Below are 26954 nucleotides of genomic sequence, written 5' to 3'. Positions count from 1 at the left end.
GCATCTTCTCGTATAATATCCCTCCTCGCCTCTAGATATGTCCCCTAGCGTATTCGCTATATAAATTTATATTATTCAAATAATTAATTTTAATTTTTAATTTTATTTAAAATTAAGTCAATTACAATATTCTATTGTATACGCATTTTATTAGTAAATTATAATTTAATCCTCTTATTCTAAATTTTATTCTATTACTTAATCTTATATATATTAAATTAACGCTGTAGAATAATACATTTAATATCGAAATCTTTCTTACGCTATCGTTACTTCTCTCTAATACGCAACTTAATTCTATAGTACTCATTTACAACTATACGAAATTGACTATTATTAATTTTAATAAGGCTAGTACGAGCAACGAAATAATTAATCGTACAATTTTCTCGCTATATTACTTCCTTTAATTATTTACTCTTTTTATACTATTATATTTTAATATTAATAACCCCTATTAATATAATTACTTTTATCGATTTATTGTAACGGCGCTGGCAGACTGGGTTTGGGCTTGGGTGCTATACGCGATAGAATGGGGTATATAGAGGTTCTGGGTATAGTACGGTCTAGAGAATGTAAGCTATTTAATTAGCTATACTAAGACTAGCTATAGGGTAGACCTTAGTACGTATAGGGGTTTATTTTATAAGTAAAGGAGATACGAATAAAGGGATTGGTTAATAGCGACCCGTATATAGGTCCCGCTATCGCTTATACGATTAGGGTATTTATTTTGAATTTATACGCTTATACCTAATTCCCTTCCTCTTTTCTTTTCCCTATTTAAAATCTTCTATTATAGATAAAATTCTAACTTTACCTTCAATTTACCCATATTGTGCCCTTATATTATTTTAAATTAACCCAATAACTACCTAGGAAGGTTAAATCCTAAATCGAAATTAGAAAGATTTGTTATAAGAATTTAAAGTACCGAATATTTACAATAGTAGTACGATAGCACCTCTATACCTAATACGTAATAGCGCTAGTAACCGTAAGGGTACCGAATAGACTGAGAATTACGACGATTATTATAATGAGGATATTTTTAATAACGACTGCGATAATACCTTTTTTTAATAAGGAGGGTAGAAATAGTGACAGAGAAGGAAGTTTTAATTCTCCGGATTTTAATTTAATATAAGAGAAGAATACGGTTATAAAACCGAAACCTAAGAAGAAGGTTGCTATTGGTGATAAATATAAGCCCATCGACCCTATTATTAAAGATAATATATATAAGGCCGTACGTTTCGATAAAGAGCGCTATAATAGCTTTTATTTAAACGAAGAACGTTTTTACAGCAAGTTTATAATCCTTTGCAAAAAGTCCTTATATTATATATACTATTAATTAAAATTACTTAACAAAGTATTAACCGAAGCGGTAGCTAATTATAAAAATAGCGACGAGGAATCCGAACTATCCTTCGATTTATTCGATTAATATATTATTCGGGTAATCGAAGACGATAAAACCTTCGATACCCGCCTAATTAGAAAGGAGGTTATTAACGATTTAAAGTAAAAAATAGAGGAATTCGTTGAATTGTTCATTCGCGACTCCGTCCCTAGCGTTCCTTTTTAAATATTCGTCACCTTTTTAAATTTCCCTTTTTCCAACTATTTTACAAAAGAGAAGTTTATTAAATTATACTACGGCAACCCCGAAACTATATTTTAGGAATTCAAATTATTATTTATTATAAATATAGTACGAGTAGAATAATGATTAGAGTTTTACTCCTTCGTTTCCTATTTAAACGTTAAATTTAAAACTATTTACAATTAGGTCCCCATTTTAATTAATTATTATAGCGCTACTACTCCCGCTATAGTCTAATAATTAAAGAACTCTCTTATAGACAAGGAAGATACTATTAAGGGATTAAAAAATTTTATTACTAATTTACATATTAGTAAAAAAGTGATTAAGAATAAAAATAAGAGAAAGGTTAAAGAAATAGTCCTTCTTAGTATTGAGAAAGACGCTAGCGAAGCCCCCTTTAAAGTTTCTACCTATTTTTCGACTTTACCCCCTGAAACCGACCCTAATGACGGAAAGCGCTCTAATTCCTGCTACTGTAGTACTAAATAAACCGACCCTGTTAAATATTATAATTAGAATAAAGAAGACGATATTCCTTTTAAGGCCTAGTACGATTTAATTTATGATAAGTTCGAAATTAACGTTAATTATTACTTAACCGACCGTAATAAATTTCTATACGTTAAGAATCGTTTAGCTAACTATACTTATTACGATTTAATACTTTACTTGTACGAAATTTACCCGGATTAAATTAAAACCTACTTTAATTTAATAATTTATTTGTAGCATTAATATTATAACTCTAATTAGAAGGAGAATGCGCTTTAAAATTTTATTAAATTAAAAATAAAGGATAATAATAATTTCGATTTCTTTAAGAATAAATTTGTTTGGATAGTTAGCGAATACTAACGTCCTAACACCGAGTGGAAGCGGGAACTATTCTAACGCCTTCTAATTAAATATAAGAAATAAATAAGCGTAAAATATTACGATTTATTTATCTCCTTCGAATTATATTATATAAACTATTCTAATTTTAAATAAATATTAAAAATTATCCTTGACGAGAATAAAGTTACTTCTAAATCGGGTAAGAATAATAGTTCTAGTAGAAGTAATAAGGGACCCGGTTCTAGTTTTGCTCCTAAGCCTATTAGCGGAGGCGGAAGAGGAGGCGCTGCTTATTAAGGTGGCGATCGTGAGGAAACTATTCGATTATTTAATGAAGGTAAATGCTTCTTCTATAAAAAAAAGGGTTATATTAAATGCGGCTATCCTAAAAAGGACCGTTTCGATTGCGAGCGTCGTAACCGCGTTGCTACTATCGTTAATTATTATTTAATTTACAAAAATAAATAGACAGCCCTAGCCGCCCCGGCTATTATTTTAACCGTTAACGAATAGGGAAATTAATTATCTTAAGTAAATTAAATTCTTTTTTAGGGAAAGTATTAGTTATAGAGTAATAAGAAAAGAATAAATAGAAATATAAAGGAAAGGAAGAATTTAATTTAATACCCTTTCTAGGAGGAAAACCCTTATTTATTTAATATATTTTAATTAATAATAAAATATTTTTATCTATATTTAATACTTGAATTAATATAGGAATAAATATTTATTTATTTATTAGTACCGCCTTTATCAAAAGATTAAAAAAATTGTTATTAGTAGAATTTACGAGTAATTTCCTAGCCCGAGGAATTAGCGATTATTAAGAAAAAATGAATTAAAATATCAAAGAAGTTATTAAAGCCGTTTTAAAGATTTAAAACCGAGTTAACCCGCCTAATTATTTTATTATAATTAATATAGCGTACGATATTATTATCGGCTGGAAATGGTTCGACTTTTATAATATTTGGGTAAATTATACGAACTGGCGTTTATTCTTTCCCTTAGAATAGAAACCGGACCCCGATTAACTAAAGTATTTCGAAATCTAAGGTTCGATGTCTATGCTAATTAATCCCGCCTATTAGAAAGATTTAGAATATTATAAAGCCCTTATAATTAAAGAGGATAAATAATAATCGGTTTGCTACCTGCCTTACGAGTAGTTATACTTTCGTAGAGCCTATCCCCTCAGATCAACTTTTTCTAGACTATTGTAAAAAAAAAATTGACTTCGAAATACGAAATTAATATTGACGGGAGGCTCGATAATATTAAAAGGAGATTAAAAAGTAGATCTAAAAATTAGAAGCCCTTACTAATAAGGACGCCGAACCTTTAATAGTCCTTATTACCCTAGTAAGTTTCTAGTATACCTATAATAATAATAGCGAATTCGGCTACGCCCGGCTACGCTACCTCTTCTAAAATCCTATTACGATTTTTAAAAAGTCTAACCCGTTAAATAAAATAGAATATAATTTAATTAATTTTATTTACTTTATAGTATTATTTTTAAAATTTAAAAAATTCCGTTATTAAAAATAACTCGCTAAAGGTAAATAAGAATTGGATACTTAAAATATTTATTAATTAAAATGCGACGGTACGGGTTAATATAAATATTGTTTTACCTAAATATATATATTAGACGGGGATTTTTTTATACGTTCCGTTAAGAAAAACAACCGAATTATTTATTCGATTAATATTTTCGAAATCGACCGCTTTATTTAATAAAAATAAATTATTGACGACCCTACTTAAGAATTACTTCTTCGCAATAAAAGGGAACTCTATAATAAAGCCCTTCATATAATTCCCGCCAAATATTATAATGAAATCGAGGTTTTTAGTAAATACAATTCGAATACGTTATTAGATTACTGACCGTACGATTATAAAATCGAGTTCGATGAAAGTTACTACTTAAAGGAGTTCGGTTATAGCCTTTTTTATAAAATATCCCTTAATAAATTAGAGGTTATATATAAATACATTTTAGAAAATTTATTCAAAGGGTTTATTGAAGTAAATTCGTTCCTATAGGTAGTACCCGTACTATTTATTAAAAAGGTTAATAGTAATCTCCGCTTTTATATAGATTATTGGAAATTTAATACTATTATTCGAAAGAATTATTATTTATTATTATTAATCAAAAAAACCCTTGCTAAAGTAATTAAAATTTAATAATTTATAGAGATCGATATTCGATAAGCGTTATATTATATTCGTATAAGACCGGAAAATAAGAAATTGATTATTTTCTACACCGGTATAGGGGCTTTTAAATATAAGGTATTACTATTTAGCTTTACTAACGGTCCGGCTAATTTTCAGAATTTTATTAATTCGGTCCTAAGCGAATATTTAAATCGTTTTTATATAGTTTATATTGATAATATTTTAAAATACTCGGATATACTAAAGGATTATAGGAATTACATCTAGAAAGTCCTCTGGAAATTGAAGGAGGCCGGCTTGTAAATAGACTTTAAGAAGTATAAATTCTATATTATTAAGATTAGATTCTTAAATTTTATTATAGGTTAAAAAGGAGTCTCTGTCGATTCTGAAAAGGTAGAGGTTATTAAGGAATAGGTAGTACCGTCTAATTTAAGGGGAGTATAGTTTTTTTTAGGGTTTTATAACTGTTATTAGAAATTTATTAAAAATTATAGTTGCGTAGCGTATCCCCTTACAAATTTAATACGGAAAGGAGAGGCTTTTATTTAAATTAATAAATATTAAACTACTTTTAAAGAATTAAAATTTTTTTTTATAGAGGTTCTACTTTTGAAATATTTTCGCTACGATGCGGAGACGAGGGTTAAAATAAACGTTAACAATAGAGTATTAGCCGGAGTATTATTTTAACTATAGGAAGATATAAAAGAATAGTACTTGGTTATTTTCTTTTTAAAGATTATATAGGGCGTTGAATATAATTACTCTATTTATAATAAGAAGCTGTTCGCTATTATTAGAGCTCTCTAAACGTAGTAACCCGAATTCGTCGGCCTCTGGTAGAATAGATTATTTATAATTATTACTAATTATTAAGTATTCGAATATTTTAATATTAAGCGCCTTTTCAATTTCCAATAAATTGAATAAGTAAAATTCTTATCCTAGTACTATTTTGAAATTATATATCGATTTGGTATAAAGAATATAATAGCGGATACGCTTTCCCGTAAATTTAAAAATTTTAGAATTTAGAAAAATAAAAAATATACGTACCGAACGTTCTAAATATTTAAACTGGTAAAAGAAAACGGCGCCGAAATATTTATTATCGCTTCTATTATAACCGTTTCTAGCCCGCTATTAAAAGAATTGGTCCCGATTATAGCTTTAAATATAGATAAATTAAGCCCCGTAGAATTAGAAGGATACGAATTAGTAAACGCATTTATAAAAGTTAATTACGAAAATGAATTTTTAAAAGAATATTATATTTGTATTTACGGTTTAAAATTTATTTTTATAATATTAATTAATAAATTCTTAATATATTAAAATCGCGTAATTATTCCCAAATTAGATAATTTACGTATTTATATTATAAATAAAATTTATTTAATATTAACTACGGCCTACCCCGGGCGGAATAAAACCCGAACGACTTTTAAAATAAAATATTAGTAGTTATATATAATTAGAGATATTGATTACTTTATTAAATATTATATAGTATATAAAGTTAGAAAAGTCTTTAAGGACAAAATACTAGGTTTACTTTACCCGATTCCCTTGCTAGCCCGGAAGTAGATATTTATTATTATAGATTTTAAGAAAATATTAAGAGATAAATACCATTTCGATAATATATTAGTTATAATTATTTATTTATTAGAATTATTTTGGATTACCCCTTATACGGAAAATACTATAACTCGCATCGTTATTTAAATATATTACGAAGGACCTTACTGGGTTTATAATATATTAGAGGAAGTAATTTCCGATAGAGGGCCGTAATTTACGTCCGCGTTTACAAATAAAATATCGAAATTAATAAAAACGAAGTAGAAATTAACTACCGCAGAATATAATTAAATAATAAGCTAAGCGGAAGTTATAAAGGCTTATATTAATTAACCCTTCGAACTATTTATTAATTATTATTAAAATAATTAATCCGAAGCTATCCTAACTTTAGACGTGGTATAAAATAACTTCCTTTAAAATAGTATAAAATCATTTCCCTACCAAATTATATTTAGATATTTAATAAGAATACCTTTCGATTAGGATATCCGAATTTAGGATCCTAATATACCGCGGACGAAGTAATTAATCCGGGAATAAACGTAAAATTATATTTAATATATTCGAAGGTATATCGAATATATTAGAGGAATTATATTAAAAGTATAAAAATAATAGGTAGCGTAAGCTAATCAAAAATAGAGAGAGCTTAATTTTAAGTTAGGAAATAAAATTATTATTATTATTAAAAGGCTTTAATGTATAATTATTTAATTTAAAAATAAATTCGATTTCCCTAATATTTGTAAATATTATAAAATTATTAAGAAAGTAGAGTATTCCTACTATTTAGAGTTACTAAAGAATTAAAAGGGTACTAACGTTTTTTACGCGGACTATTTACGGAAATACGATAATAATTTACTTTTAAAATAAATATTTAAATACCCCAGCCTAATTAATACAGACGAAAACGGCGATTCTAAATAGGAAGTCGATAAAATTACAATATTTAAAATAACTAATAGAAAACTTTTTTACTAAACGGATTAAAAAAGTTAAAACTCCGATTTAGAATAATATTCTACTTCCAATTTTAAATACGTACCGAAGGCGCTTTAAAATTTTTATAAAATTAACCCAGATACGCTAAGCCCGCCCCGGCGATTACTAAATTAATTTAACGAAAATATAAAATAGTACAATAATAACAAATATTTTAAAGTAGAAGGATTAAAACATTTACGGCGTATTATAAGGAAGAAATAAATATTTTATATAATTATTTAATAACATTCGTAGACGAATTTTTTGTATAGGGAGGGTAATATAATAGCGTTAGTGAATTAAGTTTATGTTTAGGTACTATACGCAATATAATAAGGTATATAGAAGTTTTAGATATAATACAGTTTAAAGGATATAAGCTATTTAATTGGCTATATTAAGATTAGCTATAGGGTAGACCCTAGTATGTGTAGGAATTTATTTTATAGGTAAAGGGGATACGAGTAAAGGGATTAGCTGATAGCGACTCGTATATGGGTCCCGTTGTCATTTGTGTGACTAGGGTATTTATTTAGAGTTTGTACGTTTATACCTAGTTCTCTTCCTCTTTTCTTTTCCCCATTTGAAATCTTCTATTATAAATAGAATCCTAGCTTTGCCTTCAACTCACCCATACTATGCTCTTGCATTTATCCTATTTAAATATTACGTATTTTATAACGGGATTAAAGGGTATCTTCTAGATTATTAATTTTAATAGACTTTATTAAATATATGTATTATAATTTAAAATTGTAGCTATATTAAGAAGTAGGGTTATAATTATTACTTACTCTTTTTAAATATAAAGTATTTTAGGAAATATTATTAAATTATAAGTTTTTTTTTAAAAGGTTCGTTAGCGCTAAATTCTTCGAGCCGCTAATATAATAAGGGATCTATAGTTGCCTCCTTTTCCCTCTCTTCTATTTGAAATATTTTACGGTTATTTATAATCGTCGTTAATTTAAATTAACCCTCGTCGTTTTTAATCGTAATATATCCTTTCTTTTTTTTCAAAATATTAAGGTCGGTTACTAACGTAAAGGGGTTTTGTAGAGTATTAAGCACAATAAACAATTTATAAAAATAGAAACCAATCTTTGCCCATATTAATTTAATAGTAAATTCTTTAAAAGATTACTTTCTAATTATAAATAACCTATCTAAGAAAGTAAATTTATTATATTCAACGTTATTGTATATAATTCTATAAATAATATCCTTTTAATAATATTACTTACAAATTTAAAAAAAACCCTTATATTTAGCGGCTAAAGAATATAAATCGAGTAGGAAGGTAATAGAAAGAGGATAATATTATTACTACAGTACCGCTTATAAGATTTAATAATATAATAATTATTATAATTATCTAATAATGAAAGACGCTTCTCCTCCTTATTAAATAAGTAAGAATATTCCTCCTAGTAATTAAATTAATTTAAAGTAAGTTAGTTATTAATATACTCGTTAGAAGAAGTCGCGAATATACTATAATTATCGAAACGGTTATTAATATAATTCTCGCTAATATTTATATTCGGGATAATAATAAAGGCAGGGACTATGCGGCTAGAAGTAGAAATATATTTAACGATTATAATAAATTTTCATATATTTAGGTTAATTATATATATTATTAGAATCTCGACGTAATTTTAAATTATATATGATTTAAATTATATACTAACGCAATATCCAATTTTGTTACTATTCTATATATTATCTAGCGCAATTGTATTCTTTTTAACCATCTCTTTCTACATTTTGCATAGCTCTTCTATATTAATTCGAAATTAGACTACCTTACGTACCTACGTAAGCAACTTCGTACGTATAGATTTAAATTCTAATTAAATTATAAAGTATTAAACCTATTATCGATTAATTATAATCTCGCAATTTTTAATACGGGTAAACCACTTTACTACGTATATAACCTCCTAGTTCGTAACTCTAACACTTAAATTAAAATAATTAATTAACGATTAATAATAATAGAATATAATTAACGATAATAATATACGAACTGATAAATATTTAAGTATTTACTTAAGTAAAGAGCGCAAATTCTTCCTTTTTTATTAATAATTTTACTCCGTTATTCTAAGACTATGGGTTCTTTCCTTACGAATAATTACGAATCGCCTAATAGTTAGCGCTATATATTTTCGCTGTAATAGTAACGGATTTGAATTTCACTACCTTCAATATACTAATAATAAAATTAATACGCTAATCTATTATAAAATTATTGAAAAGGTTATTAACCGGCTCTATAGTATATTAATTTACGTACGGATAATTTAATAATTATTCAAATAGATAGAGGATATATAAAGAAAGCTAGGTAATAATATAATTAAACGAAAGTACTAAAATACTACCCGCCGCGTTTACTACGTTAGAAAGGCGGTGACGCGCGCTAACCCAGTTAAAATGTACGAAATTTTATATTTATTATTTTATATAGTCCTAGATCAATTTAAACTAATTCAAATCGATTAGAATTGATTTAATTATAGTCGTAATAGCTTTAAGAATATAGAAGTTAAACTAATACATTTGAGCTAGTTATATAGTAAAATATGTATACCCCGATTTGCTAACGATTTGTATAGTTGGCTAGGTATACCCTGTTTTTTGCGATTCAATGTGCATTTGCGATTCAATGTGCCACACCCCTTGGCCGGGCCAAGGGGTGTGACTGGCGTTTCGAGCCCACACGAGTACCGCAACTGTGTGAGGTCGACCGTTGACCGCGGACCACGGCGAGAAAGATTTCTTTTTCTCCTCCGTCCTTTCTTCGTTTCTCGTCTGCGCATCGCCCCGCAAGGCTCCTCATCTGGATATGGAATCCAGTCCGATTCCAGTCCCTGTGGAGAGCAGTGTCGTTTCCATTCAGGAGCCCACCTCAGTAGTCTCATCCAGACCCGACCCTCCAACATGACACCCAACCATGCCACTCTACGTTCCAACCGACGGGGCCGTTCCAAAGAATCGACAACTGCTCAATGGGTTCTGACACCATGATAGCGACTCGACGATGTCAACACGTAATAATCCACTCTCTCAGCTTCCACTTTCCGGCCGCTCATGACTCCGACAAGAGGACCTCACACATTCAGCCAGATTGCAACCATACTCGTCCCAGACTGAGAAAGAGAATGTTGCCTCATCTCTCGTTGACCATCATTCCCTGGCTCGACTCTCGAGCCTGGTCACCTTTTAGCTTTTATCGAATCCTACCAAGAACCCTGGCGTCCTGCCGAGCTGTGACAAGACCCTTCCTTCCCAAGGTACGTCTGTCTCCTCTGCCTACAGTTGTCACCTGCCATTTCAGAGGTAGATCGACCCGTCACGGATATTGCGGAGCGTGCGAGTCGGTGCTCAGGTGTGTGACATCTCACTTCATTTCCAGACAACAGCACAACTCCCAAGACCACCACAACAGAGAGAACTGGAACATAGCAGCTTTTGGTCCAAGGCCCAGCCACCGGAGAGGCCAGAGCCACTGAACCAGAGACGCCCGGACCCAGCATTGTGCACCATCTACAGAGTAACTATTCTTAGCACCCCTGCCCGTCAGAGGGACTTGGAAATGTCGAAACATTATCGAGTGCCCACGTATGTACTGTGTACATCGGATTGCCGTGGTTTCTGGTGATGGATTACACTGACGTTCGGCATGCACTTCACTCACGATGTTGCTGCTCGCCACAATGGCCCAATCACCATCGATATCGCTGGCGATGACAAACATGAGCGAAGTAGGTAAAACGTTTTGCCACGCCGCGAGATGCGGCCTGTGAAGGGTCTGTCCCACTCAGTCCTCAGTACCGCCTTTGCGACACATTGTAGGCACACATTATCTTATGCTTGGGTTATATGTACGCATTTCGTACTTGGCATGAATCAGCCTGATAGGTGCCTATTGACGTCAACACCAGTTAATCCTCTCCTCTGGTAGCTAATGTTGGAAGAGCTCCGACACGATCATTCCCTCGGAGCCTTTGTCGTTTCGGCCAAGATGAACAGGAGCTTCGGGTCGCTCTGAAGACACGCAAAGCGGGATGGCTTGTAGAGCCTTGCTAATGCCCAAGACGGCAATACGTCGGAAAGAATACGTGTCCATCATGACTCGCCTCTCCCCGTCAACACATCTACCCCGTCGTGCCTGTTCAAGCATACCCATTTTCTTCACCGTCGTGGCCTCCGCTGCCCGGGCCCGTAAAGAAATATGCGGCATATTGAAGCAGCGATGCAGAACATGACGGGTCACATGGCCCATCGATACATTCGAAGCAGTGGACCGAGCATAGCGTCGTACGCTGAGAGCGCCGGAGGCTTTGAGGAACCTAATCCCGATCCCAACGCAGTTCGCGACTTCATGGTCCGGGCTTTTCGGGAGCCGCGACAATCATCTGTGCCGTTGCCCTGCAAATACTATAACTGATCTCTTTGGTCGGCTCTTAGGCTCAGGCTCATCAGTCCAAGACAGGCTCCTGAGAACCGTGGAGATGGCAACCATAACGGGCAAAGTTGGCGCCTCCTTTTACGATAACAGGGTTTGCCGGCCAAGCGCATATTCGTGAAGTACTTGGTACACTACGCGAAAAGAAAAGCTAAATATCACGACTCACTGTGTAGGCTTATGCTGAGCTCGCACTGTACTGTGTACAATTTGTGCAGCTGTATCCAACCGTGCGCACCCGAAGAGCTTTGCCAGGCACTGGGGTAGAAGAAGGGGTCCTAGGGGTGTGGATTTTGTTCTCCTCGTTGTTGGAGAGATTGGATTGACGGTTTCCACTGGCTGATGGGGCCAACTGCGTTGCCCCATGCACGCACACGCTTTGGCTGAGGTGAAAGCGAGGACAGGACGGCGTGGGCGGGAACCCCAGGCACAACTGGCAAGCCCCCAAAATGGCCCCTTGGCAACCCCTAGACGATGATATTGCTGGCCGTTCTCCGGCCGACCTCTACCTGCCGCTCTTTCTCGGTTGCAGCCTGTGATGCCGCTCATTTTGTTGGCCTTCACCCGAATCCGCGATTCCACGTACACCACAATCATCTACACCAGCAGGCCAATTCCGGTATCGCGCAGGACCCATCCCGTCACAGAAGAGATGCTGTGCATCTACCGGGACGCTTTCTCACTTGCGCACCACAAAAAGTGAGAAGCGCAACGGATTACGACAGTCTCCGACTTTCACCTCCACTCTGAATGAACGATGATGCCCCGGTCCATGCCAACCATTTCTCGGTTCTCGACTGTACCATGATGCGCGCTTTGTGCGCCTCATCCTCCAAAACTGTGGTTGGCAACAGGGTGTGACGGCGCTTTCTGCTTGCTGCCTGTTGTCAGTGGGCAAATGAGGTTCCCATATTAGAGCCAAGGGGTCGCTGGCATGTTTGGAAAGGATCAAGAGCGCCTGCTCACCGGACGCCGAGATGTCAATCAAGACGACGCCATCCACAAAAAGGGATGGCGACTTGCTTCCGCGACAGAGAAATCTGATACGTACGAACAGCTCTTGGAAGGCATGCAGATAAACCCCGAGGCACAGCCGGCATAACAACCACTACATTCCCAAAAGCATGTGGCGGCATAACCACCACAAGCTCGAATTCCCGAGGTATCTGTTTGAAACTGCCCTATCAATCGGATGACACTACAGGTACACATGTTTCCCCTATCGGCTGCCCCTTCGAAATTACATACGACGGCCCCAGGTCGGGAATAGTTTGTATCAAAAGGGGGTTGCTTCGCTTTCCCTGGCCTGTCTGGCTTCGGCGCTCCCACAGAGGTAACATCCTGCAGATGAGACTCCTTTACGAATCAGATTCTCTTTCTCTGGTCAACAAACCTGAGGGGCGGAGCAACGACCATCACGGACGCCGCCCGTCATGCTCCATAGGTATCATGCTCGACTTCGGAGATGTCAGTTTTCCCTTGCACCTACTCGATCCACTCGGGCGTACTGTCTATCCGGTATATCCTGCTGGAAGCTACGCCATAATCTACTCGAAAATCATAGCGAGCTGGTCTGCCTGACGTGGACCGCCCATCGGCTGCAATGCCTGGCATTCCGAGTTCTCAGCAGGTCAAAAGCCACTTTGGAACAGTCATCATGGCCACTTTTCTCCCCGCCTTGAGCCCCGGACCGCACCTCCCCCACCCAATATATGTAGTGGGATTGTAGGTGGGATCTTCCAGAGTTGGCTTGCGAGACCCACGAACGAACATACTGAGGCTACACTGTCGTGATCCGAAACCAAAGTTGCTGAGACGAGTTGACGAGATAGCTTCATTGCCTGTGGACCCTTAACAACACGTCTATCACTTCGTCACACATACCTGTAGCCAGTAGAGAACTCGGCCGGTCCTCCGTTGCGCCGTCAATCTCTGGTCTCCAGAGAACGATTATGGAGGGAACGTAACTCTCAGACCTCGATTGGGGCCCTCGAGTCTCGCCCTGTCCGAGGGTTACCGGGGTTGTAGTGTCTTTACATCCATACAGTACACTACAGAGACATCAATGAGCCCCTGAAAGACCGAAACAACAGCGGATCGACCTCCCACACCACACCACACCTCCCCATCCCATACCGGAAATGTTTCTGTATTGATGCATCCCCACAGTCATGATGTCTCAGCAAGACACTGGACGATCAACAGGCAAGCTGTCTTACGACTCATATTTCGACCTGTTCCACCTTGCTGCCTCAGACCAGATACTGCCCAATTTAACAACAAGCAATGTAACGGATCCGCCTGGGGCATGCCAGCGTTGCTCGGGGCTCACTTTTGGAGAGTATCTGACGATGACCGAGGCAGGCAATGGCAACAGCATCTTCCAACGCTTCGCCATCACATTCACAGCCATGTTAGTTGGATGGTCTGACTCTCCCATGCTACCTTTCTTTATTCAAGCTACATATCGATGTCCGGGCCATCAAACAACCTGGCCGAGTTGACTGTCCCAGGCTCAGGTTTCCCCTTCGAAAGGCTTTCGTTAACAGCCTAACACTTGATAAGTGCATATAAGAGTCAGGTCGTTACAGGACAGTAGATATTGACTGTTCAGGCACTTTACTAGGCACTCTGGGTTCCGATCCGTGGTGTCCATGCAAGTTACTGGCCATGGCCAGAGAGGCACGGAGCAGCGGACTAACGAAATCCCTTCTAGCCCTTGTGGACGAAGCACAACATGCTGCTCACTGCTTGCTTTGGGGTGCCACTGGCGCTTCGCTAAAACCCCCAGATCCCCAGACTACTGTTAAAGGTACGAACGGGCCGGGTGCTGGGATGCTATAAATGCGCAGCACGCTACGCTACCCTTTGTTGGGGAGGTTGTGGCAGATATCTTGCACATTCACTCGGCTCACTCACCGCTTCTTTACGTTACCACGAGTCAAGCCGCCTCTGTTTGAACTTGGCATATTCCTCTTCATTCGGCAGCTTTCTCCCCTTCCCATCAGCTTTTACACACAAGCGGTAGGTTCCTCTTTTCGGCCCATCCGAATTAGGATATGGCATGCATAAGATACTTCCCCAGACGGTGCCAAGGTGAGGCCAAGCTCTCAAGGTTGCCATGCCATATGCGGCACCTCATGGTTCGGCTCGACTCCCTGTGAGTGCTGAGTGGAAAGCATCTCTCCCACGTCTTGGACGTACCAGGAAATAAAAGATACATTTTGTACGACCAATACAGTACCTAGGTAGGCACAACTGCATACAGTACATGGACCGGCGCAACCTCATTCGTTTCCCAACTGGTTTATTCCCTTTTCTCCGATTCGGTGGTCAGCCCTACCGCCTGTCCACCCAAACGGGGGAGGCCATGTTCACGGGGGGTGAGTGAGGCCAAACAAAGGCCACGGGGAGACCTTCCGTCAAAGTCAGACAAGAGTCAAACAGCATACATTACATTGTGGGATTGGGTAGAATGGGTGAATGGATGGATTGAGGAAGGACGGGAACCCAAACGTCAAGCCACCGAGCCACCGAGCCATTCAGAAACGCATCAAATCACGATGGCCCGAGACAACTACATGTGTACTCAGTACTGTACTGCGTACACTACAACCCATTGAAACAACTATCCAATGGTCGTTGTCGTTGTTGTTGCCTCAAACCAGCCAACAGAAACAACCTTCAAACAATCTTGGCTCAATATCACGGAAAAGCAAAGCAAGTAGTGAGCCACGCTACGCAACAGGGCAATATGGCGTGAAGAAGGAAAAGGAGACCACGAGATGGATCCCGAATATTGAAACCCAACAGCGTTAACGGGATGGATGATTGTTTTCCACACGCAATACCTACCCTTTTTACCTACCCTTACCTGCGATGTCTCTTCCTGGCCTCCTCGCCAGGTACTCTCATCCTCGGAATACCTAATGCCTATCTAAGGAATCCCTCCAACCACCTGCCTCGCCAGCTTACATGCCACATAGTATGCTGGCATGTTATCGAGTCTCAGAGTCTGTTCACTAACAGATGGCGGACAGTAAGTAACTGCGGATGAAAGACATACCTAACTCTCAAACAAGTAATCGTACTACGCACAACAATCAAATATCCTTTCAAAGTACATAGCAACATGCCCATGCCATGGATATCACCGCTTAACGAATCAACCAACCAACTCAATCTCAACTCGCGCCTCGACCACATGTACCTTGGGTACATGTAAAGGATGCTTCCTCTCGTTATGTACCTGCCTACACTAACTCCTGACAAAGCTATCCCTACGCAGTACCTACACTCTGACACATGAATGAGTCCATGGCTTCCATTCGGAATGCCCCCCACACGCCTACACAAGCCTCACAAGCCTACGCACGGGGGCGGGAATCTGATCTGACCCCCAAAAGACCACGAGAGACAACGAGGAGCCTTTCCTTTTTCTGCCAAATACCAGAATGTACCTTCGTACTCGGGTCAGGTATGTACGTACCCACCCAGACTCGCCAGACTTGCTTGCCAGGCTGGCCAGGGAGATTGTCAACCTCTCATTGTACATACCTACTTTGACCCAAGTGGTCATTATTAGCCTCATGATTTCTTTCTGGGCCAAAGTCACCTTCACACAGAGTCACGTACGTTCTGAATCACCAAGAACATGACCGCAGCAGGCAGGTACTTACATCTCTACATACCTAACTAGGGATGTATGTACCACATCCATTCATTGATTGTCACATGGGATTCTAAGAATAATAAAACAACAACAACACAACAATACAATAACACTAGGTAGTCTTCTCTGTTCCTCCCCTCGTTCGTTCCATGTGCCCCAAGCAGACCATGGTTACGACGAACTTACGAGTCACCTCCCATTACTTGGTCAAAGCAAAGCAAAGCAAAAGCAAGACTCTCTTCACAACAACTCTCTTCACGGCCTGGCGTCTCTTCAGGGCCTAGACTAGTGTATGAAGCGTAAGTACATACATAGTCAGGTTTCAACTACAGTTCCACGTCCATTTCCACTCTCAAACTAACCAAGCACAAGCTCGCCGGGACTACCTCTACACATCACATGAGAACTCGGAAACTGTCTATCACAAGCAAGAAACAACCAGTGTCCATAGTAGTTGTCGTGCACACTCGGTCGCTATCCATCGGCTTTGTCGAACGTGAGGTAGGTTAGGTTATTATCGCGGGGGCTAGGGTGCACTTTTTAGCCCACCAGCTCTGAAACCATCAAAAAAATGGACGATGTTCTGCTTGTTGCCAACAGAATTCAAGTGTGCAAATTAGGTATATAGCCAACGTCACAGCATCCTGTGACAGACAGTTACCATCCCTTAAGAATCCCGGCAAATCCCTCCATTTGAACCTTCTTGGTAGCCAACCTCACGGCAAACGCCAAAAGCTGCTTCTTCTTCTCCTTTTGACTCCAACTTTGGGTCCAGAATCGGTCATGGCTTGTGGTTGTGGTTGCGGTTGCGGATGTTGATGCTGATGCCGCCGTTGCATCCGGCTCGGCCATCAACAAGCCGTACAAGATGCCGGCTATGAAGGTATCTCCTGCGCCGATTGTACTGTGATCGGGTGATGATGGTTGGTTTTTGTCAGCCGTGTTTATGTGCTTTTGGTTTAGTTACTCCGAATATTCTGGTTACGTTGCTTTCCACTTGGCTTCTTTAACCTTTTCGTTTTTCTCTAATGTTCTCGTGACCTGGTGAGAGACGGAAAGGAAGACAAGTAAAACAAGGCAACGAACAGGCTACACGCAGAGTCGTTCATCGGTCCCGGGCGGCTCAGTCCTCATTCAATACAGGCATGTCTTTCTTTCTGTGTTGTTGTCCTGTCTTGTCTCCCTTTCGTGAACCTTTCTCAAATGAAGTGACGGGTTCAGATGCGTGCCGCTTGTGGCAGGTACTCACTCTGGTTCTTTCAGGGCTCAAGCAAGGGTTAAGGTAAAGGGACGACAGAAGATATCATGTAAAACATCCATCTCGATCAAACAGAAGAAAGAGAGACTTACTCAACCACGGTGATTGTCTGTGTCTCGGACACCTCTGACGGAGAACAGTGCAGATATTCTGGGTCTGCTACTTCTGCTGTTTGCTCATTGTTGCCACCACTGGCGCCGGCGGGTGAAGGGAAGAGAGCACCAGCTCCTTGCGATCCCCATGTGCACAGCATGAGAGAACTATAGCGCGGTATTGCGAGTGTTTGTGTTAGAACAGCAACAGCCCTTTGCCTCTGACCGATACTTATCGGACTATGGATTTGTGCTCTTTGGCAGCAAAACTTACGCTTTCTTGCAATTGGACAGCTCGCCTCTCAGACAGGCTTCTGGTTCGGTGTATCCTCGACTCTACACAACCGGAGGTACAAGACCAGACTTTAGCATCATGGACGAGAACCAGAAGATCACCTTGGGCGATGTCTGGGCCCAAGTGCTATACCTAGCATGTCACACGCCACGCATGCCCACACTGGTCTCTACGAGAAGTTGAAGTGGCACGGGAATAATATGACTTACCTCTGCCCAACTCTTGGAGTAAAACACCACGTCAGATTCCGCGGCTAGCTCAGCAAGGCCCTCCCGGCCTGGCTTTTCTACCTCGACGCTGACAGTGCTTCCTGGTAAGACCTGGCGCAGGTAGCGGATACATTGCAGTGTTGTCTCTGGTATTCGACCCTTTAGACGTGATCCATCTGCGTGTTAATATGAAGAAAACCCGGGGTAGGCATGCGAATGAGACTGATGAGAGCAATAGCTTCCTCAAGAAACCTATAACCCTTGTTATACGGGCGAGTATGGAGCAGGAGACGGAGAGCATGTAGGCTGTGCTCTGTGAGCATGTGTATAACGGGGATGTCTGAGCCTACCTCAAAGTGCCACCAGCAATCCTCTCCAAGGAACCCCCTAAGGCTTCCATCATCACTGTGTTTATGCTGGAGGGCAACGAAATCATGCACGATATTGACAAACTCGTCCGTTGTCATGTCTGGAAGGTCACTGTAGTTCACAATGGTCCGGCTGCCTGTCGCGCCACTGCGGATAATGTAACTGCTGGCTGTTTCATCGTGCCCCTTGCGGTACAGACAGTGACTGAAGTCAACACTGGTAGCCGTAGCAGAAGTGGCGCCGGTCACAGACTCGGACATGGACTCAGAGTCGTAAGATGGAGACGGCTGAGGAGCAGGAGGAGCTGCAAAGGATGACAGGATTTTGCGGGTGGCGGACGACCCGACATCGGGCAGGATGGAAACCAGGTGTAAAGTCAGCTGCTGTTGTTGCTGCGATGGTGGCGGTGTAACAGCAACAATATCAGCAGCGCTGTCTTGTTGGTTTTGAGTTGATGAAGAAGCCAGGCCACGTCCTGAGAGGAGCAGCTGCTGGAGAACCTCGACTGTATTGGGGCAGTTGCCCCCGCGTCTCACCTGCAAGGCCGTTGCTCGTAGCTTGGAGTCTTCTTCGGGGAACTGAGGAACACTACAGACGATGAGCACAGAGTGGTATCTCATGTGTGAGCACAGAACTATATAAAATGGAGGACTGTGTATAACATGCACATCCCGATCCCGGTAATGCCAGCCACAGCTACAGCTCTCGCCAGCAACAAACCGGCAACTATAGGGGTGAACTCACGTCAGAATAGTGTCCAAGTAGCACGCCCCCACCAAGATGAGGTGCTTCATTGTCTCTATTTCTCTGTCTCTGTTGTTGGCTTGAGATGAAAGTAAGGGAATTTGTATGTCTGAGGTGTATCAACCAGAGGTACTGTTTGAGGTAACGGTACTGTCGAAACTTCGGAGCCGGCCGACCGCCTGGCCTCCCTTGCTGACCTTGTGTTTTGATGCAAGTCAAGAGGGAAGTTGGGGGACGACAGTGTTCGTGGGGATGATGGCTTGGTTGGGTTTCGTATCTTTCGTCCGTAACAAAGTGAGCGAGTGCCCGCTTGGCGTGGACGGGTTGACAGCCACCAAGACAGTCGGAAATGACAAGCCGTAGACGGGTTGTGAAGTTGTTGGCTCAGGCCCTTCAGTGTAACGACAAGGTTCAGGTAGCTGGTGGGTGTCTTTGGGATGTTCGAGACCTCTGGATCCGAAGGAGGCTGAGGAACAAGCAAGAACGACCAGGCATGAACACTTTCATACGCAGAAACAGCTAGACGCAAGTGTAGGGGTGTGGTAACCTTTTGAGCCGCGTAATAACAACTGGAGTGACTTGTACTTGCCGTCCAGTGGTGAGATGGGGGGCACTGTAGGTAGGTAGGCGGACCGGCTCGTGAACCTGGAAAGTACGTTCGGCTAGTGGATGTTGGCTGGAGGACAATCGCAGCTTCTGTCTCCGAGCGGCTTGGGGATGTGATGTGCAGTGTGCGTGGATTGCTTCCTTCCCTATGTGGTCACGGTTATTTCCACCTATTGATTGATGAGAGCCTTTGACCCGTGGGAGCCGTGGCAGATCCTTTCCATGGACCGAGATTGCTGAAACAGTGCGGCAGTGCGGGACAACCTCAACAAGCTGATGCAGCTCACAGGCAGGTTGACAAGGCCTCTTCCTGCTCGTGTCGATGGAAGCATCGGTTGGAGAGTGTCGCCCGCGTTCCGGAACACCACGCTAGTGCATGAAAATTGAGGCCATTTCCAGAGCTGGTTATACAGGAGGGGCGGGGCCTCAATGAGGGAGTGGTTGGTTGTTGCTTTGACGGTGGCTCAAGCGTGGTGGTTATCGGAGCATGTCCCTCATCGACAACGTCGATATTCTAGCTGCATGAGGTCTGTCCGTCCATGCGAAGCGAGCCAAGACCTGGACCTATGAGGTTACTGCATTTGGCACATCCGATTATCGGGACAGATCCAAAGCTTCCCCTCCTCCAAATTGTCTCCAACCCCTCCACAACCGTGGGATTGTCCTGATTGTCGCCCAAAAACACAACCGTCATACGATTTACTCGGTTCGCCGAATTGATGCCGAGTACAGATTGATGTATACTGTAGTGTAGTAGATCAACTCCGTGCTTCGGACATTCCATTTGGAAAAGTTTGACCATCGAGCCGAGACAGCTGCTGGTGTGCACGAAAACCGATGACGTATTGCCGGTTCTCTCCGCCCAGTGTAGACATCACCACTTACCCCGCCTTACAAGTGCAATGACGGCCCTTGACTTGACTGAATCAGGACACTTGTTTCACAGATTGGAAGGAAGGAAGGAGAGCACCACGATCAGTGGGAGAAAGCAGAAGGAGCATTGTGCTAGCTATCATGGGGTCAGGGACGCTTCTAGTCCTGACGAGTAGCAACTAGTATGAACATCGTGACTCGAGTTCCCGTCTTTTCAGTGCACGGCCGAACCGGTAGCATTTCCCATTCCCGTCATAGCACCCATCACCCAAAACACCTTGCGACCACCACCAGAAGCCGTTCCTACCGATCCGATACAGCACAAAGCAACATTGTCAGCCAGCGGTGGATGATCGACCAGTTACAGTCTGAACTCTGGAGCCACCGAGTCACTCAACCCAGTTCTTCCGAAAGTACCTACTACCTGCTGCGCCAAAGTACCTCCATCAACCCGTACGCACCTACACAGTAGTCTTGATTGACGTCGAACGATACCTCTATTGAGAGGAAGGGACTGCAACCCACCCTGGAGCGACAAGAGTGGAGGTTGCCAACCAAGCCGACCTGACGCCGAGCCCCCGAGAGCGAGCATAACGAGCGGAGGAAGACAGGACAATCAGCGAGCAACGGAGCATGATTGAGGATAATGGCTGCTCCCGATCGTGAAAAGCAGCCTGAGAAGGACGACCATTCCAGTTCAAGTGAAGAGGACCAGAATGCGCTTGAGGTAGGGAACCAATGCATCACAGTCCCCGCGTCCGTTCATGCCGAGCATGACCGAGAAGCACAGCCTTGTGCCCCTTCTGTCCCTTCCGTCCCTTCCTGCCCACTTGCCTACTATGTGCACCAGCTGAATCATGGCCAATTTGCCCTCCACAGGTCTCGTTCGATCAATCTAGTCCGTATCGGCGCAAGAGCTCTATAGTAGACAGCGACGTTCGTGTCCCCCTTCACCTCCGGCGGTCACAGCCGGCCAGGACGGAATGCTTTGTCCACCAGTTTCTCGACGCTCAGCGACGGCCCCCTAGACGGCAAAATACCCTACATGGACACCTCGATGTTACTCGTGAAAATGGCCAGGACCGGGTGCCCGACCCTAAAGGCGTCCCAAGCACTCTCAGTAACAATGCCGCCGATCCGCGCGCCCGGGAGTGCTCAATTACCAATGCCAACTCAAGCGATACCAGTGATGCTGGTCAGATTGATGAGAAGGAATGGAAAAGTGAGATCGTAAGGATCGAATCCACACAACTCACCGAAACAGACCTAGACGAAACACACAGCAGGCTCCTCACCAAGAAGCAGTTGAGTGAGATGGCATGGGGAGTGAGGGAGCTGAGTCGGCGATTGGGCAGCGTGCGCTTGAAGTTTAAGATCAAGACCATCTTCGTGCTCACCAAGCCGTATGACCAGGAACTAATTCCCAAGACACGCGCCTTGATCCGGTGGTTACTTGATAAGGAGCGCGACGTGCGCTATACTGTCTACATCGACAAGGCATTGCGTAGCAACATGAAGTTTGATGCACCCGGTCTGATCGAAGAGGTCCGCAAGGACTATGTTGAGTCTGGCGAGATCTCAGAGGAAGCCGGCAATGACATATCCCAGCGTCTACGCTACTGGGACGAGGAATTGTGTCGCGCCAGGCCACACACGGCCGACTTTGTGATCACACTCGGCGGTGATGGAACCGTACTATTTGCGAGTTGGTTATTCCAGCGGATCGTTCCACCTGTTCTGAGCTTTGCTCTTGGGAGCCTAGGGTTTCTGACCAAGTTCGACTTTGACAACTATCAAGAGACCTTGACAGCTGCCTTCACAGAAGGTGTCAATGTGGCTTTGAGGCTAAGATTCGAAGGAACCGTCATGCGATGTCAGAAGAAAAGAAGGAAGCTCGTTAAGGATGGGGATAGAAAACCGGGCGGCACAGAGGGTCCTGATGGCCAGAACGGGAATGATACACGCGAAGAGGAAGAGGAAGAGAGGAAACGAGATCTCGTAGAAGAACTCATCGGCGAGGAAAAGGATGACGAACGAACCCATCGACCAGACGGCACATATGACGTGCTCAACGAGGTGGTGGTGGATAGAGGACCCAATCCAAGTAAGTCGTCATCTTGCCATTTCACCCACATCGGGGATCATACAACTAACCTACGTCTTCAAGCAATGTCATCCATCGATATCTTCGGCGATGACGAGCACTTCACCTCCGTCCACGCCGATGGTATTTGCGTTTCCACTCCCACCGGCTCAACCGCCTACAACCTCGGCGCCGGCGGCTCTCTCTGTCACCCCGAAAACCCCGTCATGCTCGTGACCGCTATCTGCGCGCACACGCTCTCCTTCCGGCCCATCATCCTGCCCGACACCATCGTGCTTCGCATCGGCGTGCCCTACGATGCCCGGACCGGCTCTTGGGCGAGTTTCGATGGCCGCGAGCGTATCGAGCTTAGACCGGGCGACTACGTGACCATCAGCGCGAGCAGGTATCCATTTGCCAGTGTTCAGCCGCAGGGGAAGAGGAGTGAGGAATGGATCAAGAGTATCAATGCGAAGCTTGGTTGGAATACTAGGCAGAAGCAGAAGAGCTTTACGTAGGATACTCTTGGCCTGTCTTTTCGAAGGCCGGGACGGGATCACGTTTGTCTATACTGTGTATACCTCAACCGTCTTGTGGGATATTACAAGCTAGCACTCTGCCGGGGAAGAAGAAATTGTAGCTCAGCGAACTGTACCTAGCGAGTGGCTTTCATCATCGATGTTGTCAAAAAATAAATAAAAATGCTGGAGCTTGAAAAGCATTCTTACAGCTGTCCTAGAAGCTACATACAATTTCTAGGTGGCCTCTACCATTCACGAATCTATAGAGAGTAATGCTCTGTATTGAGGTTCTCAAACCAAACGCTGCTGATGGACCATGTCTCTGCTCTGATCTGATTCATGCTCCCGTCTGTATATATTTGTTGTTCAACCAATCTATAACGCTTTCCAACTTTCAACCTTTCCACAATGCTAATGTATACATCCCATCCCACTGCAGTCTACCCATAGACTATACCCGTCAACCAATACTTCCCCCCATTCTTCCCAACAAACACCCTAGCTAACTACACAGCTTATAAAGGCGGCAACTCCTCTCTACAAATCGGACACTGCAACCGATACTTCATCCACCCTTCCAAGCAGTTCGTATGGAAAATATGTCTACACGGCGTAACCATGTATGCCTTTCTCGCAAACACACCCGTGATGCCCGAGGCCGCTGACTCCGAGGAGCCACTGCTGCCCTTGTTATTGTTAAACACCGGCACCTCCAATAACTCGCGACAGATGGCGCAGTCGACAGATCGCATGGTGACGCCCTTTTGTTTTTCCCTTTCTTTTTCTTTTTCTCTCTCACGGTTCCTTGCGCCTCCTGCACTACCGGTAGCAGCAGCGGCACTTCCTTCCCCTGCTTCAGCAGTGGAAGCGGTACCAGTGCCAGTCAAAGAAACCACACTCCACGACCTTCCCCTTTCCTCGGTCGGCGACGACGATGACAACCCCGTCCCCGTCCTAGCCAATCCAATCGGCAACCCCATTCCCTTAGCACCACCACCTTCCAAATCAAAATCATCCCTCAAAACAGGATGGTAATCCCACGCCTCCCTTACCCACCCCCTAGGCACTCCGAACCTCGGCCCCAAAACACTTTGAGCACACATAACCCAAAGCTGGATCCACACCCATCCGACCAACACCAAAAACGCAAACGGGTCCGGGTCAGCTAGTAGGACGTTATCTTCCCTTAGGAAGAAATAGGCGAACGGCAATAGCCTCAAAAAGGATTGGCCGATCATGAAACGCCAGGAGAAAGCTTGACGGGAATTGCGTTGCGTGTTGCGGATTATTTGGGGGACCCAGAGAGAGCAGTACAAAAAGGAAAGGGTGTTGACGTAGAAGGAGCGGATGTGTGAGGGCCAGGAGGTGGCGACGGCGGAGAGGAAGAGGAGGAACAAGCCGGCGAGGACGAAGCGGCCGGTTATGGTGCTGAAGGGGGTTGGTGGGCGGGGTTCGTTTGATGGTGGTTGCTGACCGGGTGTTCGAGCGGTGGCGGGGAGAGGGAGGGCGGAGGCGCCGGAGAGGAGGTTGGCTAGTTGTTCGGCTTCGTCGATGTCACCGTCTGAGGGGACTATGATGGGTTGGCGAGGCTGAGCGGGAGGAGGAGCTGGTTGTGTTGCGAGTGGTTGAGGTTGAGTGGTGGGCGGTGGTGCTGTTGATGCTGATGATGAGGCGTTGCGGTTCGCAGCGGCAGCAGCTTGTTCTCGTTCCCGCTCACGAATCCTCCTCTCTGGTTCTTGAATCTTCCAGACTTCTGACAAAAATGCGCCTTCGATGAACATGGATATGAAGGCCGCAAATGTGACGAGCAAGCAGGGTAGCAGTGTGACTGTCGCGTTCAGACTCCAGGCACAAGCAGTCACAAAGATCATGCCATCGGCAAACAGCATGGTGCCTACTGTCCAGAAACTGACCCGCCCGGTAGTGGACGGCGTGCTCGACTGCTTCATCTGTGCCTTGAAGAGCCATATCTGACCCAGCATGACGGCAGCGAATGCAATCAGCCATTCTTTGGCCGTGTAGGTGAACATGTCCTCCTTCATGCCGACAAGGTGCTCTCCGTCGACCGAAGGGAACTCTGGCGGGCCCTTGGACTCCAGGAAGAACGAACAGTCGGGAGACCATGCCACCATAGACGCACGCAGATCGGGAATCCTGCCGACGGGCGCCCCTGTGGGGTGGCGTAACTCGCGCTCGAGCTCCTCGATGTAGGATTCGAGCAGCTGGGAAGATTCATACCGGCGAGAAAGCTCGAGCGGAAGTAGTTGGAGGTACATCACATACTCGCACTGCGCAGGGAAGCCGTCATCGTCCTCCATCCTCGAACCCCATGGGTTGCCTGGGAAGCCGTATTTACTCTTCTCTCTGGCCTGGATGATTTTGCCCAACGTCTGATTCAGCAAATGCTGGGCGGTATGGAAGAAGTTGGGACCTGGCGCCAGATGGGGCAGGCCAAAGATGCCGTCGAACTTCTCGCTGCTAGTGGTGAGAAGGATAGCGCCTTGCCGTGGCCAGTGAACACCATGGAGTAACAAGCTCCAGCTGCTAGCCTCGCTTGCGTCGTCCTGGATCGTAGCCACAGCCTGAATCTCCCTCGCCAGACTTGCACCCTTTGAAGTTTTGCCCTCAACCTTCTCTTCGTAAACACCATCCCCTTCGTCCTCGTCTATTCGCAACTCGATCTTGCCATGGTCACCCGAAATGTTTCTCCCCCATTCAACAAGGCCGCTAGGCCAAGTCGCCCCTGGCGCAATAGCACTTAGGTTGTATCCCGCGGCTTGCCTGACGACGGTTCCCGGTCGTCGCACCCAAGTTCCATGCAGAGTGCCCGTAGCGTTCTTCCATGTGCCGCCGCCGATACTGCGCTCCCAGCTATCATCATCGTCCAGCCGGCCAACGGTGGTCGAGGGAAAAGCGTTTCGGCTCCATTCGCGACAGCGGTTTCTGAACCGACCGAGGTCTTCCCACGCATACCCCTTCCCATCGAGTTGGCTGAACCCCGTAATGTTCAGAAATCGAGGGCCCTGTTTGTGATTGCCGTCCCCATTCCCAATTCCGTCAACTGGTCCGTCGGTTTCGGTAGGAGGCGCGGGTGGCGACGGCGGCAGCGCATCAGGAGCGAAATCACCCCATCGTGTGGTGTTCAGGACGTCGAGCGCACCCTGGAAACGAGCTTGTCGCGCGTGGGCGATTTCAGGCGGCGTCAAACTGGCGGGATCGCTACCGTCCGGGGAGAAGAAGACCCAGAGAAGGATGAGGACTATCAGTAGAGCTCTGACATCTGAGTTTTGGGAAGGCATTGCGGAACGTCGTCGCGCCTTGTCATCTTTCCATGTCCCCTTGAAGTTGGTGGCTTTGGCGTCTGGTTAGAGGAATGGAAACTCAAGGGAGCATCGTTGAGTGGCGATGATTCGTATGTAGTGGCTTCAGTTGAACTGTAATATTTGGTATAGTGTAATTATCATCGCGTGCCGCGTCACGACCAAGAAGATGGATGTTGGTGAGCTTGCGGTCGGGTGTGTATGGTTATCAAGGAA

The 26954-nt window shown here is 43.2% G+C and overlaps 4 protein-coding genes across 4 annotated transcripts; 1 reads left to right on the top strand and 3 right to left on the bottom strand.

Moving 5' to 3' along the window:
• Window positions 1–11687: 11687 nt before the first annotated feature.
• On the bottom strand, window positions 11688–12486 carry B0H65DRAFT_103175 (uncharacterized protein). Its single transcript, XM_062820461.1, has one exon. The coding sequence runs from the start codon at window positions 12291–12293 to the stop codon at window positions 11862–11864; it is 432 nt and encodes a 143-aa protein (XP_062684213.1). The 5' UTR covers window positions 12294–12486; the 3' UTR covers window positions 11688–11861.
• A 4539-nt stretch (window positions 12487–17025) lies between these two features.
• B0H65DRAFT_419231 (Ribokinase-like protein) lies at window positions 17026–19385 on the bottom strand (the record flags this gene model as incomplete). The annotated part of the gene is made up of 6 exons (XM_062824196.1): window positions 17026–17272; window positions 17719–17886; window positions 17993–18054; window positions 18223–18333; window positions 18573–19206; window positions 19336–19385. 6 exons carry the CDS (start codon window positions 19383–19385, stop codon window positions 17026–17028), a joined length of 1272 nt encoding a protein of 423 aa, XP_062684212.1.
• Window positions 19386–21373: 1988 nt separating this feature from the next.
• On the top strand, window positions 21374–23699 carry B0H65DRAFT_103231 (ATP-NAD kinase-like domain-containing protein). Its single transcript, XM_062820462.1, has 3 exons — window positions 21374–21541; window positions 21694–22918; window positions 22982–23699. Exons 1-3 carry the CDS (start codon window positions 21461–21463, stop codon window positions 23413–23415), a joined length of 1740 nt encoding a protein of 579 aa, XP_062684211.1. The 5' UTR covers window positions 21374–21460; the 3' UTR covers window positions 23416–23699.
• On the bottom strand, window positions 23535–26812 carry B0H65DRAFT_103478 (uncharacterized protein). The gene has a single exon (XM_062820463.1). It carries the CDS (start codon window positions 26715–26717, stop codon window positions 23934–23936), a length of 2784 nt encoding a protein of 927 aa, XP_062684210.1. The 5' UTR covers window positions 26718–26812; the 3' UTR covers window positions 23535–23933.
• Between the last annotated feature and the right edge of the window lie 142 nt (window positions 26813–26954).

Source organism: Neurospora tetraspora (genome assembly GCF_033439725.1).
Source record: "Neurospora tetraspora strain CBS 560.94 chromosome Unknown B0H65scaffold_2, whole genome shotgun sequence".
Classification (NCBI taxonomy): Eukaryota; Fungi; Ascomycota; class Sordariomycetes; order Sordariales; family Sordariaceae; genus Neurospora; species Neurospora tetraspora.
Note: the sequence above shows the minus strand (reverse complement) of the source record. Positions and strands in the feature narration are given on the sequence as shown.

Bases quoted from the DNA above. Each gene is read 5' to 3' on its own strand.
- B0H65DRAFT_103175 (XM_062820461.1), bottom strand. From the start codon at position 12,293: ATGATTGTGGTGTACGTGGAATCGCGGATTCGGGTGAAGGCCAACAAA.
- B0H65DRAFT_103231 (XM_062820462.1), top strand. From the start codon at position 21,461: ATGGCTGCTCCCGATCGTGAAAAGCAGCCTGAGAAGGACGACCATTCC. The intron at 21,542-21,693 runs GTAGGGAACCAA...TGCCCTCCACAG, and splicing joins AGGACCAGAATGCGCTTGAG to GTCTCGTTCGATCAATCTAG. The intron at 22,919-22,981 runs GTAAGTCGTCAT...TACGTCTTCAAG, and splicing joins GGATAGAGGACCCAATCCAA to CAATGTCATCCATCGATATC.
- B0H65DRAFT_103478 (XM_062820463.1), bottom strand. From the start codon at position 26,717: ATGCCTTCCCAAAACTCAGATGTCAGAGCTCTACTGATAGTCCTCATC.